General features: G+C 41.1%; 1 protein-coding gene across 1 annotated transcript in view; it reads right to left on the bottom strand.

The window, feature by feature from the left end:
- hay (ATP-dependent DNA helicase hay) overlaps window positions 1-16,443 on the bottom strand; it is a 32,310-nt gene that overhangs the window by 10,948 nt on the left and 4,919 nt on the right. Inside the window, exons 9-16 of the mRNA XM_075681864.1 lie at window positions 14,607-14,678; window positions 14,418-14,524; window positions 12,528-12,631; window positions 12,272-12,344; window positions 6,719-6,838; window positions 5,129-5,331; window positions 2,240-2,305; window positions 1,222-1,358 (exon numbers count right to left, since the gene is read on the bottom strand). Coding sequence (XP_075537979.1) covers window positions 1,222-1,358; window positions 2,240-2,305; window positions 5,129-5,331; window positions 6,719-6,838; window positions 12,272-12,344; window positions 12,528-12,631; window positions 14,418-14,524; window positions 14,607-14,678 — 882 coding nt within the window. The remainder of the gene's footprint in view (window positions 1-1,221; window positions 1,359-2,239; window positions 2,306-5,128; window positions 5,332-6,718; window positions 6,839-12,271; window positions 12,345-12,527; window positions 12,632-14,417; window positions 14,525-14,606; window positions 14,679-16,443) is intronic.

Genomic DNA, 16,443 nt, shown 5'->3' with positions numbered 1-16,443 from the left:
GATGGAAGAGCTCTACACCGGCTAGTTGAACTTTGCCCCGCATGCGGCACTCTCACGCCGGCGCGGCAGCGCCGCTCGGCGGTGCCATTCTTGGCTATCAGTTTGTAAATGTGATTTCTGTGAAGATTAATTTTTGTTTGTATTATGAAAATAGACTACAACATCTATAGTGTAAATTTATTTGTAAGGCTGTTTTAATAGTAGTTTCAAATAATGAAGTCGCTTTTCTCAAGCTGATATAATGCCGGAGTGGAAGTTATGCTAACAAGGATGTCTCATGCTTAAGCCACATTCACAGAAGAAGCCGTCAGCAAGTTTATACCATGCAGACTTGTTTTGCATGTAGAGCACATTGCCAAGATTACACAGAACTCTATCCGTATTGTAAGGAAGTTGGGTACCACTTCATGACACCAATGCAATAGTCGAGAATAATTTTTTCTGTTTTGCATGCGAGTACTGACATAGCCCCACCACACTTATGTGCTCACACATCATTTGCAGCGAAGCACGCAGATACGCGACTAATTTTTATCTTTCTTCTACGGCAAAACTTGTCCAAAAACATGACCACTGTGACTCAGTGCAAGGTTGCTCCGCCAATGGATAATTCCCGGTAAATTTTAGTAGACGTGTGTATAGTGATCTGTTTAGCACTATGACCACATTGTCGTGCTTGGCACTAGGTATATGTCTCTACTTACGTTCAAGTTTGCTCATGCTGCTTTGTTTGGCCTTGCAGCATATGTTTGTTTAGCCAGTTATGAGAAAATATTTCATTCATGGTGCACAAACATCTACAGCATAGCTAGATGTATGACCGGCACAACAGAATAACAGTGTCTCCATAAAGAGCCCAGGGCATCGGCGCCCTGTCATTTACTTGGTGAGACACGTTAACTGCACTGCAGCATGAGCAGAAGTCATAAGTCATACTTTGCATGTTAATGTGAAGATAATTTGTGCTGGCAAATTAAAACATGCTGGGACGTCAGTCGTTCTACTGTTTCAATGTCTCAGCACAAAATTCCTCTAGATTTGGACAAATTTTCCTTTTCAACCTAATCAAGACCTAAAATCCCTAGATATAGAGAAATATCCCTAAAGTTGTAAGCACTAACGTCACCACACTTTACAAGATCCACGTTAACAGATTGCCTTCCAAGTTTATGTGCCACGTTGTGGTTTCACGACATCATCCTATTAGTCATTAAGGCTCACCTGTTCATCTTGATGGCATAATGCTTGAGGGAAAAGACATTGTCAGAGAATACTATGATCTTGTCGTTTCGTCTCTCATGATATTTAATGAGGAACTGGCAGGCCCTGAACTTGTTTGGGTTCATGACGAATAACAACTGAAAAAGATGCGCAGATGAAAGGTCATGTAAAGGACATCCTCATTCAGTGAAATTGGTAAGCATGGAAATAACAGAAATCACCCCCACAATACCTTGTTGTAGTGCTCAAAGCAAGTCACTGACAACAGTAGAGTGTTTTAGCTTGTTGGAAAATGCATAAACCTATGCAGAATACTGGGTCAGCACAGAAATCACAGCTATAGCAGGGACCTACCATATTCTACTTAAAACTGCTGCTGTAAAGCATCGGTAGCTACATAATTGTTGAGATGCAGTCCTTTTATGATTTTCCTTTGACAAGAACACTCATGCTACACAAAAACATTTCGAATGCATTGTTGTTGCACAATGTGCCACAAGACGTCGCTATCAGCATTGCTATGGCTGTGTTAACTTGTGTTAACTCGGCATTCTGTAAAACGTAATAAGTTTACGGCCAAGATACAACTCTAGAGACTGATCCACACAGACCACCAATAAACCAAATAACTCCGTTTTACGTTTAACTTTTGGTCAATCAGAATTCTAGACTGTTAGATTACCCATATGGAAACGTCCCAATGCTTGTTCTACATTTGGAGATGACTTGGTTGCTGTGAAAACTGCAGCTGCAAGGCCTAAAATACACAATTGCACCCCCAATCAAGAAAAATGGGGTGGGAAGGCCGTTTGTCAACAACAAGGAACAGTAACAAGTTTGTAGTGCATCAATAAATCAAAAGGGCAGATACAGTCAAGTGTGGTAAAGCAATAATGCAAGTATGACTAAAAAATGAAAACAAGGATTTACAAAGTCGCATTGGAAGACCTGACCAATAGGAATCGCATGCCTACTACATGCACATATTTTTTAAAAGATTCAGCGATAAAATGCTCACCATCTTCTTGCATGCTCTTGCTTGCAGATACTCCCTGTAGAACTCTGGTGTCATTGGGCACCACACCTAGAACAAAGCAAAGCTGAAGCATAACTGCAAGTCGGCCTAGTTGGAACAGATTCATTTTAAAAAACACTTTGAGCGCAAAACAAACAGGGATGAAGAAAAAAAGCAACATAAGAACGAGCGCTTTCTAGCAACTGGTTTTATTTTCGAAGAACCATCTGCTTAAACACCCACAGATCTGCGCAATCCAGTCAACAGAACATGACGATAGCGCATATAACAGCACTTTTGACAAAATGCCACGGATCAGCGCTACTTGGTCAACATAAAAACAGCTAAGCGTATAAAACAAGCACTTAAGACGAAAATGCGTTAAAGATATGATGACAGGAGTGAATTCTCTTTGTCTAACAATGAAACGGAAGGATGATTGATGCATTTTTCCTTTAGTTTTTCAATCCAGTGAGCTTCCATAATTTCTCTCGCGGTTTGATTTCTATGCCTAAACAATATGTCGGTGCTACTAAGACAAAGTGTGCACGCATGCTCTTGACAATGCATTGCCAAATGCGTACTAAGGCGACCTTTCAGATGAGACAAGTGTTCCCTTAGTCTCGTGTTAATGCATCTTGCAGCCTGCTCTACGTACACATGACCACACGTCATTAGAATCTGATACACAATGTTCGTCGTGTAATCGACAAATTGGTTCTTACGTGCATGTTTAACACTGCATTCTTTCTTTGCATCGTCCTTACTTTCGAACTTACTTTTACTTCAAAAATGCATCAGTCATCCCTCCGTTTCATTGTCAGACAAAGAGAATTTGCTCCTGACATATTTTCGTCTTAAGTGCTTGTTTTATACGCTTAGGTGTTTTTATGTTGACCTTGTAGCGTTGATCTGCGGCATTTTATCAAAAGTGCTCTTATATGCGTTATTGGCGTGTTCTGTTGACTGGATCGCGCAGATATGTGGGTATTTAAGCAGATGGGTCTTGTTAGTTCTTAGAGAGCGCTCGTCCTTGTGTTGCTCCTTTTTTTTCGTCCCTGTTTGTTTTGCACTCAAAGTGTTTTTAAAAATGAAAGCAAAGCTGTTACCCAATGTACAGGGTACTTTAAGGCAGACATTTGTGTACCTGCAATTTGCTAAAGGACTATGCAAAAGGATAGAAATAAAGTTTCTATAGCATAAAAGTTATTTACCTAAGTTTCACATAACCAAGGAATAAGTTCCTTAGGAACTGGAGCATAATTGAGGCCAGAAACTAAAGGCCGAACCACATCTGTGCCTCTCTTATTCTGATGCCACAGTCACTAAGACGCTCAATGACTCTGTATAACAGGGTTTATAGCAGTTTCTTGGAAGGTTTTTTTAAACACTTCAAAAGCAATAACAAAGCATTTTTAATGCTTATAACAACATTATGTTTCACGGCTTAAAAACAAAATGTTGTCTACAACAATAAGCTAATTCTTTTTTTCATTGCACACAAATAAGGAAGGTTTGTGAAAAATGTTTAGCGAGTGAACCAACGCCAACCACCGCAGAGCTGCTGACTGGGTAAGCAACACAGATAACAGGGTAAGTGGTGCAAACAGGATGTCCTGTTTGTACCACTTGTCCCGTTGTCTGGGCTGGTGATTGCGCTGTGCACAAACCAGCCAGCCCATTTTAGAACTTACACTGCACCAACCTTGCGGCCAAATGCTCAAGCAAAATCTACAAAGTGTGGCTCAAATTCTGAAGTCCTTTAAGCACATTATGACACTTAAAGGGGCCATGACACGTTCATCCAACTAGTCTCAGTTAATCACTGTAACTGATGGCACATTCGATTGTTTGGCTAGTTTCTACCGTGCTTCAACTCTGTTTACAGCGATGTGGAGCCCTCTCAAGATTAGAGACAGAGAAGGCCTGTCCCAGCCAAATGCTCAGCTGCTCCCAGAGCAATGAGTGTAGCCACAAGAACAGGATTCTGTAACAACTCGGTTGCGCTCCCAGGTTGAAATTGGGAGTGCCTTCAAGCACCCTAGGCTGGAGCGTGGTGCTCTGAACGAACCACACGAATTTCTTCCGAGTACTCGGCTTCGACTAACTGAATGCAAAGAGCCCCACAACACTCTCAAAAGTGACCAGTTGAATGTGCCACAGCCATAAGAGTAGGGGGACCAATATGATTATACTACACGCAAAAAAGACTGGGTTCCCCGCTCACATTCTAACCCAGAATTTCAATTTGAAATCGCTGCCTCTAAGCCCCTCTCATGAACAGCAACTGCCATTTTACCATGGCTTTTGCTACATCAAAAACTATGGGGCGACTGCATGCGTGCCTTGCTGAATCCTTGCTCAGCATGCCATGGTACCTAACAGCACAGCAAGAATGTTGCTATTGTACTGTGTCCACAATTCTTTAACTTGCGTGATAAAAACCGCATGAACCAGAGAATGCTTGTAGAAAGTATGCCGCGCTGACCGTCAAGATAAAAATACAAAAACGAAACCATGTGTATACCGTGCTACTGACCACACATAATGCTTCATTTCATCATCTATCAGTGCTGACAAAATTCTGCATGGTTCAACAGCAATTTAAAAAATTTTAATAATACACATTTTCTACTGCACAATGAGCTCAAGTTTTGCCAGATAACTGTGGGGCATGTACGGTTTAGCACGCAATGCATATCTCAAGTCTGAAAATTTGGTATCATGGCCTCTTTAAAGGTTTTCAAGGCCTCAAAATTGCTTTGGTATTCAATGGCGTTCAGTGCTCGCCAGGACCTCAAGGAACCTTACATGACATCTTACTGGCAAAAATAGATCAGCTGGATCTTCTTCTCACATCCGATGGCAGTTCGGCAGGCACCAATCACTCACCTCAGCACACTGCACTTTGGCAATGTAACCATTATTCTGGAGCTCAAGCCAATTCGCTTCGTACAGCTTCGGGCCAATGAGAAAGTTGAGATCCTGGATCTTGTCATCTTCTCGGACCAGTGTGGCCGTTAGACCCAGCTTGCAGTGTGCTTGTACTATTGTCAACACCCGCCTGAACATCTTGGCTGGAATGGTGTGAACCTCTGCAGGGCAAGTCATGCCTTTGTCAGTATACAACAGAGCCACAAGCAAAGCAGCTGTTTAGTGCAGTGCGCAAAAGAAAGTTTGTGGACCACAAGTGCTACGACAAGATGAACTTCTTCGAGCAAAGACTAGGCATGCATAATAAATCGCACAGAAGTTTAGGCTACACCAAAAATTTTAGGCTCAATGAAGAAGCGCATTTTATTGCTAACTGTGTGCTGCACAGGCTGACATAAATGCCTGTGGGTATTTTATTGCAACGACTCACGATTTGAAATTCAGAAACAGAAAATAGGAATTAAGACACATACACAAGAATTGTGAAAAATATGTTGCTTTCTGCGATTTCCATTTTCATCTTGCCACAAGAGATGTCAACGAGATAAAACAGCACCCCTATAAGATGAAACAATCTCACTTCTGTAGAGTTCTGAACACGTTAACCAAAACACACCTGTTCTTCGCTTTCAATCAGTTGCATGACATGCATAATCCTTTTTTTTTCTTTTCTGCAATGACTCATATCGTCCTTTTCTTCAGGCCTGTACCCTCCATTTTACAATGGAAAAGAGATGCCTGATGAAATGCTGGTTCATGAAATACAGTAACACCGCTTTTATTGGCGCACAAGGAATCCAACTGTCATGATGACTAAATATCGATGCTTTATTGAGTGCAGCAGCACGACTTATAATCAGTGGCAGGTAAAGAATGCAGTTGTAAATGTCACTCAAAGAGAATATGTATACATGAGCCAGCAAGCCACCTCATCTATAGCTCCCCTCGCCTTCCTTCATCTTTCGTATGCCTTTGCTTTCCTACGCTGCTTTCTTGCCAAGAAGCTCCTCATCCTGTTGAGGGAGCCTCTTGTACATCAGGTGTGAGCGATAGGTTTGCAAAGAGATCAATCCACTCCCTTATCTAGCAAGCATGCATGCACATACACACATAAAGTGTGTACATAAGATTAAGTGTACAAGCTGAAATTACACCAATGTATGAACTGGAGAGTGTGAAAATGGAAAATGTGTGCATTAGTTAGTTCTAAATTGGCGTGTTTCATTGGCTAAATTGGCGGTATCACTGACAAGGTCAGTGATATCCGTCCCCTAATCAATTCTTCAAACAGCCTGTTTGTGCACAATAAGAGATTTTAGCTCTTTGTATGCAAGGCCACAGTGCGCACAATGTTGCTGAACAGCTAAGCTCCTCATCCCTATGCCACTGACAACTGTAAGGGAACAATTTGTTGGAGTGCAGAGGGTTAAATGGCAGGCGGATCACACTTCTTTTTTTTTTGAAGGAGCCACTCCTGCAGTCTTGACTTGTCAAATGACTAAAGACCTGCTAAGACATGACAAATAAACTGCTAAATTTCGCACTTGCCATCAAGCAGCATGAGCCCCCACTCCTGCTCTTTCAGCCAAGCCATGACCTGTTCGGCCTCCCAGGAACGTCTCTGAGTGTGCGTGATCATGGAATATGTAGTGATGCAGATCCCACAGCCTGTAAACAGAGACCATCCGATTCAGCACATTTCTACAGCAGAAGGTGAAAAGTGGGCCTCAGGTGAGCAGTAATACGGAACTCTTGTACTTTTAGCAGGGGCCCTAGAACACTAATATACGCCATTTCACATGCTACCTTGACGCAGTCAAATGTTTAACATTGGCCACTAGGGAGGTTCGCACATGTCTGCGTGCTCCTTTTCATCTGAACTTGCGCTTCAGCCAAAATAAACGCCAGCTGCAGGTCAGCACTGCATAGTTCGTTTTCCTTGCTCACCTCGTGTTTTTGCACTGTCCTTGATTCAAACAAAAAATTTTGCTTTTATCTGCATATAGAATGCCTGCCAATTTTCTTTCACAATATCTTGGAAAGAAATGTGCAGCCATTACAGCAGCCTACACAGTATTAAGAAGGTTATTGTGCTGCAGTATTCTGAGCTGATTAAGTTTCCTCCCTGCTTGAGTGTACGTAACTGAATAAAAGATGTGCTTAGCATAAAGTAGCAGAGTACGAAAGTACATCCGAAAAAGAAGATGCAACTCCTAGTGTAGGCAAAACATAGTTACACTAGTAGCTCATAGTTTTCAACAGGTCAAGTGGACTTCTCACTGCCCAACACACAAGGGGAGGCCTAAAAGCCTAATTTAAAATGATCATTCAGTCTACTTAGGTTTCTTTTACTTCAAAACTTGGATGTTAGAGTTCTGATTGTAATTGAGATTTTGATATGCTTTTGTAAGTATATGTATTGACCTTGAGATACGTTTCCTCAAATATTGGTGTTCTGCACTGGAATACAGCTAATCATCCCTTGATATATTATTCAGTTTTCTACAGGTTGCCTTGATGACAGCATAGCACCTTCATATCCTAAGGCAAAGAAAACAGCTCAAGTAAGATCAGAGGGACAGGGTGGTGTTTTGGGTGCACCAGTAAGCTGAACTACTACCATAGAAAAGCAAGTCCTTTGTTTCCTCAAAGCTTTCCCAAAACTGAAATAAAAAAGGGGGCCTGCCTTTGTTCAAACCGTGAACAAAGGCAGGGTAAAAGACCCCTGTCATGATGTGCTCAAGACATTCTAGACAACTTTTGGCAAACAAGCCTTCAGAGTGTACAATGTGTTCTGTGTTCAATGCAGTACATAACAGCTGAACCTGAAAACCTGTCTTCCGCTCTTCGCTTGAAGAAAATGTGATTGATTTCTTAATATTTGGCAAGAATATCATGGAAATAAAGGCATTGGGTTCCTAAGCATCTGGCCACAGGACACAGAGGAAGGGTAGGAAAAATCTACTAGTGCAGCTCAGTTATCGTTATGTGGTGTGCTCATCTGCGTAATTCATCTCCTTAATAGCCACACACAGCACATGTTAAAGCAAGTGTCTGCCATTGTCATTATTTGGGCTGCAAGTGCAACTGCAGGCATCGAACTAGGGCACCACTTCCTTTATGCATCAACACCAAACCTCAAAATGTGAAGGCCATTTGTGGATGTTCTGGAGAGAAGCAGTTGGCTACCCCAGATGCTCTCGGTAATTTTTAAATGTGCTGCTGTTTTGCTTCCCCCCCCCCCTTTCAAAAAAAAGAACAATGGTGGAACAGAGCCAGCATTCCTTTTTTTTTTTTCCGCAACTGTTATAAGGTTACTCGAATACGACTTGTTTCTTTACCAGAATTTTCTCTCGTCTCCATGATCTTAAGGCGAGGCATGAGATTTTGACCAGTTCTTAGTTACAGCTGCACCAAAACCATAAATGCATATCTGTAATGAGAAGAAAAAAAAATAAGAAGCTTTTGGGCCTCCCCTTGTATAGTGAACATTTACAGTTACTGTGACTGAAGGCATTGAAGATGTGGGTACAGATACAGGCAGTGCAATATGACCATAGCAAACACATCCCGTGCATATGCAATTACTAATGCCCTGGCCACAAAGAGAAAATTTGATGCCATTTGTAGCGAATGACATTTGGCACAACAAATGCTGTGGTTCTGTGCAGCTTAAATATCCCTAAAAGTAGATAAAGTTAACATATGCAGTTAAAAAATTACGAGAATAACCTAAGTGGTTATGACTACATCAAGGAAACAAAAATAACAAAGCCATTATGTGCATACATAAAATGTACGAAATGACACTTATCTTCTCTCGATAATACCTTTCAGAACATTCTTACAGTAATTCACAGAGCTTGGCGTCAGCTCTGCAACAATACTCAAGAAACATGCTTAACACTATTGCGCGGAACAATGAAAGGACAGGACTTGAGCGAGAAAACAACACACAACACCTGAGCACAATTTTTGCGCTCAGGTGTCGTGTGTTGTTTTCTCGCTCAAGTCCTGTCCCTTCACCACTCTGCACAATAGTGTTAAGTATGTCCAACCAACTAGTCCACTGCGGAACTTTCCTCAAGAAACAGTTATCCATAATTAGACCAACTCAGGTCAAGTACAATTCCAAACTGAATGATCAATATAGCTGACAAGGCAAAGCGTGGCAATGATGGGCAAATAGGGTTTGTTGAGGTCATTCAACTCCTTGTTCCAAGAAAAATAAAGTGCTGTTTTCATTGCACAAGAAAAGCAAGCAGTTAATGAAGCAAATATATTCTTTGTGCTGCCGCTTCGTTATCACTGTTTTTACTGGCGCTTTTTACTGGCTAGTTTCTTCAGCTCCCTTGAATTGAAGATGTGAAACTTCTACATGGTAACACTGACTTTCTCTGTGCAGCAGGCCTTTATGAAAATAAATGAAGATAACATACTGCAAATGCTTAAACAAACAAAAGAAAGAAAGCATGTGATCTGATTCAAACTGGAAAAATACGCGAAGTATAGTGGTGACGACTAGAGTTAGAACAATGAGCTTTTCCCACTGACCTCGCTTGCACAGGCGAGGTGAAAAACAAAGCCACATGGATTCCTTCAAGACAGTGCTCTGACAAAAACACTACTTTCTTTCACGCTCACAATGCATGTCAGGCACTGTGACTTCCACCAACCCAGCTATCGCAATTCCTTAATTGGATGCACGCTGCACACAGCATGCACGCTGACTTTTACCAGGCTCATCTTTTCTGCAACACCAGCATACGTGCCTTGCCAAAGTGTGGTGAAGCAAAGGACTTCATTTGACCCTCAAGGTGTGGGGACTCCATTCCCACAGCTGGAAAGTCACGGAAGGCACCTCACAACAAATGAGATGTTTCTGATATGCTAAATGCATTTTCAGCCTAAGTTTATATTACAGTGCATTCTGTGAAATCGTACCCAGGTAGCAGTATTTGCTGTATGACTACACGAGTAATGTCAGGCTTTCACATCAGTGCGACGAAAATGATAATTTTGGCAATGGAAAATAATTAAGACCGAGAAAATTGGGAGGTCTGAAATTGAGGCTGATTACAGAAACCATGCAATGCTACCCATACATACTTGTTCCTTCCCTTGTAGCAAGCTGCTTGCATAACAGACAATGTCATCCACAAATAACAGTTGTGTGTATTTGGATGTTAGCCGTTTTCAGTAGTATGAATTGCTTTGAATAAATATTGTAGCAGGTATATTCACTCAATGGCTTTCAATCTATACAAAAGCTTGTAATGAGGAAAAAGAAAAGCAGATTGAATGCTGCAGTCAAAAGCTTACTGTGGGAACAACCATTTTAAAAGAGCACTGACACAAAATGTTGGATCTTGTCTTTTCTGTTGCAATAAGTAGCCAGTGAATTATTTAGAGCCTTGTTTATACCAACGAGTTCAAGTTTCGATTTCAGAGAGCAACAAGAGAGGACAGTGGGTTTGTAAACACAGCTAGTCACGTGATTGCACGAAACTGTGACTCAAATGCCAGCGTGTGAGACTCGTTGCTATTTTTTTTTTCTCAATCTACGCACACACATGAAGCACAATGTCCTCGCTGTGTCCTCGTCCTTGTTTTGTCATTCAGTGGCAACCGTTTTCTCCAGACGGGAGTCACTGCCGACCACGTTTAAGTGCAGGCATCTTCAAACCAACTGCCTTGCCCACGTGGCAACCCTGCCAGAACAATTGCTTTGCTTTTAGCAGCTACCAATAGGTGGCAACACAGGTCCATGCTAGCGCCGTCTTGGCAACAGCTGGCTTTGCCGCAGATGAAGGCAAATTCAAATTTTTTTCCTAAAAAGCCAGGCAAGAAAGAGTGCCATGTGTTATAATGAACCACTAAGCAATAATAAAATGTGATCTTTCTGCAAACTTTCAGTAAGGCAAAGCAGAGGTAAGTGGAAAATGCTTCTTTTTTTTTTTTCACAGTTGAAATGAGGTGAGCAAATGCAGCTTGCTCTTGAGCGGGATTCACTCCTCGTGTCCAGTGGCATGCACTGACTTGGCCCACTTCTGCCACTGAGGGCCGTTGCAAGGAAACCTATGCATGACTATACCCAGCCCGGAATGTGTTGGGAAGTGGTAAACGACGCACTATGCACCCAACATTGTGCTGCACTCGCGTTCTGTGTGGGGTCGGTGCAGCTCAGTCAACGAACACATCAACAAGCATGACAAAAACTGCTGCAGCGACACTGAGAGCATCCCACTATAACTACAACAGACGCAGACTGAGAGTGTGGCAATGAAGGGCTAGGTCGTGGGAGGAGCAAGAGAACATGCAAGGAACAAGCACGGTAGCCAACACAAACTCGTGATGTAGCGCTGTTACTGTTATGATCCAGGATGTTTACAAAGCCACATTGTTGATGTCAATGTCGTGAGTTGTCGTGCTTTGTGATTTTCTGCATGTACATATACTTTAAAACCGATTTTAAATATGTTTTAAGCTACATTTAGCACTGACATTTTGTAGATGATGTGTGTGTTCACAGAAACCAATCTCACAAGTTACTTTGACTTCAAAATATTGTGTCAGTACTCCGTTAAAATTATTATTACGTAGGAAAGTGCACAAATAAGTACAGTGGTACCATTTTTAAGTACCTCCTTTAATTTAAAGGTACATTTATACTGCACATGCTTGTTCGAACTGATGTTAACCCACTTGCGTGCGACTATCCACTTGGTGAAAAGTTACCTCGACCTTCAGTACTTTGGTGACAGGAAACAAGATTATTGCATTTCTTTAGGACAATACAGCAAGTGTCCTGGTATGCTCAATACATGTGATTTGTGGCAGGCAAGATGCAGTCAGAGCTCTATGTGCTGTCTGTGCAGCCTGTAACAAACACATGCAAGTGAAGAGGCAAAACATCTAACTTCAAGCATTCCCGACATTGTCGCCATCACATTGCACAATACAATATCCTTATGAAGGTACAATATGCATGCTGGTAAGTACCACTATCCTTGAAATTCCGCTGAGCACAATAGCAGAATACCTTTTCAGAAAACAACTGCTACCAATCCAATCAGTGTAAGTGCATTGTGTTTTACTCACCCATAGGCTTGTCCTTGGCCTCTGATGTAAACCTGCAAATGACGCTGTCATCTGCTGTTGACCACATCTTGAACTGCAACAATTAAAAACAGAATTACTAAAAATTTCCAAGCACATGAAAGCTAAACAAGTACACGGAAGCTAAACCAGCCAACAACAACAACAATAACAACAATAACAACAATAACAACAATAACAACAATGAAAAGTTAACAAGTAACAACTGCCAGTAACCAGTAAAATCAAATATGTTTACCTGTGCTTTCCACTGTTCAACGGACACGCCAGAGTTACACAATACAAGGCATCGCTTGCGTACGGTACAGCAGGCTGTGACACCCACCAGCGATTTTCCAGCACCTGCACACAAGATTGGCATTACAAGGTCATTCCCAACCCTGTAGAGAACCTTAATCAACTCTTTCCATGCCACTTTTTTTTTCCTTCAGAAAACCAAAGTAATTTCCCAATTTTATGACTGATTTATTGTGAACAGTTGTCATAATTGCAATATCAACAGTTCATTTGTCATTGTCAGTTGTTATAACAGTTATGTTTTTGAGTTGCAGATAGACATGAACAGAGAAAAAATCTATATGAGGCTTGGCACTTTTTGGAACAGAAGTCAAGCGTGCTTTTGTTGTCCTGCATGCGAGCAGTCATTCCTGGTGCTGTGAGGAAAAGAAATCAGAGAGGCCCTGGCGGCAAAGTGTTTTCGTTAAGCTGTGTCCATACGAGACCGGCTTCCAGAGGCTCGGACTCTTGCTCCCAATTGTCAATACTAAGTTGAACCTCTGAACCTGACTCACTAGAGCTTTCCAGGTCTAATTATTTATTTGAAATTAATAAACGTTAAAAAGAGAGAGAGAGTGAGAAAGCACCAATTCCACCATTGAAGGGGGCTACTGCAGCCGCTTAACTTTGTGCCACCGTTTTTAACATACTGGTCTGCCATACTTGCATACCAATTCTGCTAACCTTGCCTGCCTAAAATCAGTTTTCTGGGATGCTTGCACCATTTAGCAGCACAGCATCCACATTAAAGGGGCCCAGCAAGTTTTTTCAGGCTACCATATTTCTTCTAGATCTATTCTCAGCATGTCAAAAAGCAGAGTAAAAAAATTATGATAAGTAATGCACACACACCCAGTTTAGTGGCTAGAAAAAGTTTTAACGACAGGCAAAATAAGAGTTACCCCCAACTCGAATTTTCACGGCTCAAGCTGCCACATTCCACTTTCCCATGACATCACAGAATGGCGTCAATAGTGGCAGGGTATTAGCAGAAGTAGGTTCACCACGGTTGCCAAGCCTGCTCAGCTTGCTGAAGGTGTTCCCATGGCCTGGCATGTGTTCCCAAGGCATGTTGATGCGTTATTGGTTGCAACAACTCATGCGATATTTAAAATGGTTGTAAAACGCAAAGCCCTAGTTTTCCACAGTACTCACATAGTCGTGAGAACATAAATCGCACACTACCTCTTCAACCAATGATCATAGTGCCACTCATTGACGTCACGCCCGTTGCACAAAGCACATGAAATCAAGCACTTTGGAGACATAAAGAAATCCCTGGACAAGTGAAACTCATCTGTGGCATGGAAAGAGTAAATACAATTCTAGTGCTCTATCTGAAGAGCAATTGAAAGTTTGCAAGCTTGAAACAAGTATGACAGAAGGCCTGTATAGCTCAGGACTTGTATACCAATCATGCGTTCATTCTGTTATGCCTGTCACCGAAGTAATCACAAGATTATTATTTATTGTGTGCAAAAAAAGAGTATTGCCAGATGGCAATAATTTTTTGCGCACCACTATTTTATTATGTATTTCATGCTGCAAGAACGAGAGGCTTCCAACAAAAATTGTAAATGCTGTTGCTACAGCAGAAGAATGCATGCTTATTTCAATTTAAGTGCACTGCATAATCATCTTCGACAACTGCAGCACTAGTTCACTAATACTCACTAAATCCACCGAAACAGATACTACTATTTCCGTTATGTGCAAAGAGACAAATGGAAACAATACATGAAGTAATTAAGAGAGTACTGCAGCCAGCATTATGATTGTCACTGACTACAAAATATGATTTCAAATACAAGAACAGCAGCAAATTGCCTTAACAGAACTCAAGGCAGCCTACCGCATGGAAGGACAATAACCCCTGATCTTCCTCGTCCATTTCCAAACATCTTTCTTAAGCTCTTCTCCTGATATGGTCGGAGTATGGCAGATGGCTTCAGGTCAACGCTGTAAGTGAATGAAGCGCTTTATTCAAATACATTCCTTATGAGAAGAAACCAACTGCTCGTGATGAACAAAACTTGCTTACTGGATGTCTGGGTTGACAGTGTCATTCTTGAAGTCATACTCGGCCAACAAAGGATACTCAAGTTCTATGCATCTGGAGAAGAAAAACCAAGATCTAGCACTTCTTTTTCCACAGTCAACAGACAATGTAAAGCTAAAATCAACTTCATCTTTTACATAAAAGGCTCTTCTAACAATATTACAGCTTTTTCTAAAGCAACCTTCCTATACAAATCAACTCGTACCATATTTACTCGTGCAAGATTCACCCTTATCTTCTGATAATTTCACAGGGCATAGGTCTTACAATGCAGACTAATGGCTATTTTCTGAACCTGTACAAAAAATGCTCTATGGAGCATGGAACCACAGATGCCACAATCAGGAAACATTTATTCAGCATTCCTTCATTGCGTTTACTATCATTTCTTGAGCCTGCTCTGGTGCCTGTGTTGACGTGAATGCGCCAGAAAAAAACCTCTTAAAATTTTGAGCTCTAAAAGAAAAGTGCTTTACATGTATAATTTTAGCACCTTCAACACTTGCAAATGCCTGAACAGATTTAATTAGCACTAACATCTGCAAAATAAGCATCACCATGGAGGCAAAACAGTGCCAACATAGACAAAACACAGTTAAATAAACAAAGGGGCAGGAGGACGTAGTGTTGCATTTCTTTTGGCTGTCTTTCATTACTTAGCCCTGTTATGTATCTTAATAAGCTTAATCAACAAGACCACATTCTAACAATTTTAAGAAATATCAGTTTCTCTGTCGATACTGCCATCTGCTGCACCTATTTTTTTCGTTGCAGGTATGCCATTGCTGAGTGACCAAGAGAACTAGGTTCAAAGCAGAGAGATGAAAATGCTAAATTTTAAAAAAATTAGGCAGCAAATTAGGCTCTTTTACATAGTGAGTATTTTCCGTTTGCAACACCTGAACATCAAGAGTTTTGGTTTCGGTTCTGCAACATTATTTTTCTATGCAGTAGAGTCATTTGGGAGGTCTTAGTAGCTCTCGTGCACTCCTCTTGTTTGTTTATAGTGGTGCTTGCCCTTAGGAGAATACCTACCTCGCATCTGTCAATTACCTATTATGTGCCTTTTTTGGTGCTGCTCAAGTGCTGAAGTACAAGCGTGCTAAAGCACCTAGGGGCCGCTCCTGGACCTTTGTGTGTTTCCATGTGCATTCTCTCAATGGACTTGCAGGGGGTAAACAAACTGACTTCAAATTGAAAGCTAAAGCAAAACAGCAAAGGAAGGGCCACAGAAACAGAGAAAAAGGCTGTGGCAATGATAACCACAAAATAAACTGCAATTATGAGAGACGTTTTGATAAATCAAGCAGTTTAACACCACTTTATTGGCCTTTTTCTCAGAATGCAATTTAATGACACTTTGGTATCTTTTTCTAACAAACTGTTGGGTGTACATAAACTAAATTTTGTGAATATTTGAGTTAGTGCCACATAATACTTGGGGATGAATATCCATAAGTTAATGGGAGCTTAGTACACAAGCAGGAAGCATGTGATAGTGGCAGTTGCTATATAAAGAAGAGAAAAAATGTTTACCATAATTCTTTTTTAGGCATCTGTATAATTCTAGTTTCAATGTATAATATCACTGTGCTTTTTGCAAAATCCTACATCTCTGTGACTAAAAGTTTTGAATAAGGTACATCTGTGAAAAAACAGAAACTGACATACAGTAGAATTCGCTTAAACGCTACTCGAAATGAGATAAGAATTTGTTCCATTTATCCAAAGTTACATAAGTGAATGAAGCAATAATCAAGAACAATAATTTTATTTGCAAAGTATTGAGAATTTAAACTTTACCACGGTGAACAAGTGT

The sequence above is a fragment of the Dermacentor variabilis genome, chromosome 2 (genome assembly GCF_050947875.1).
Source record: "Dermacentor variabilis isolate Ectoservices chromosome 2, ASM5094787v1, whole genome shotgun sequence".
Classification (NCBI taxonomy): Eukaryota; Metazoa; Arthropoda; class Arachnida; order Ixodida; family Ixodidae; genus Dermacentor; species Dermacentor variabilis.
The sequence above is the reverse complement of the archived record's forward strand: the minus strand, read 5'-3'. Positions and strand labels throughout refer to the sequence as shown.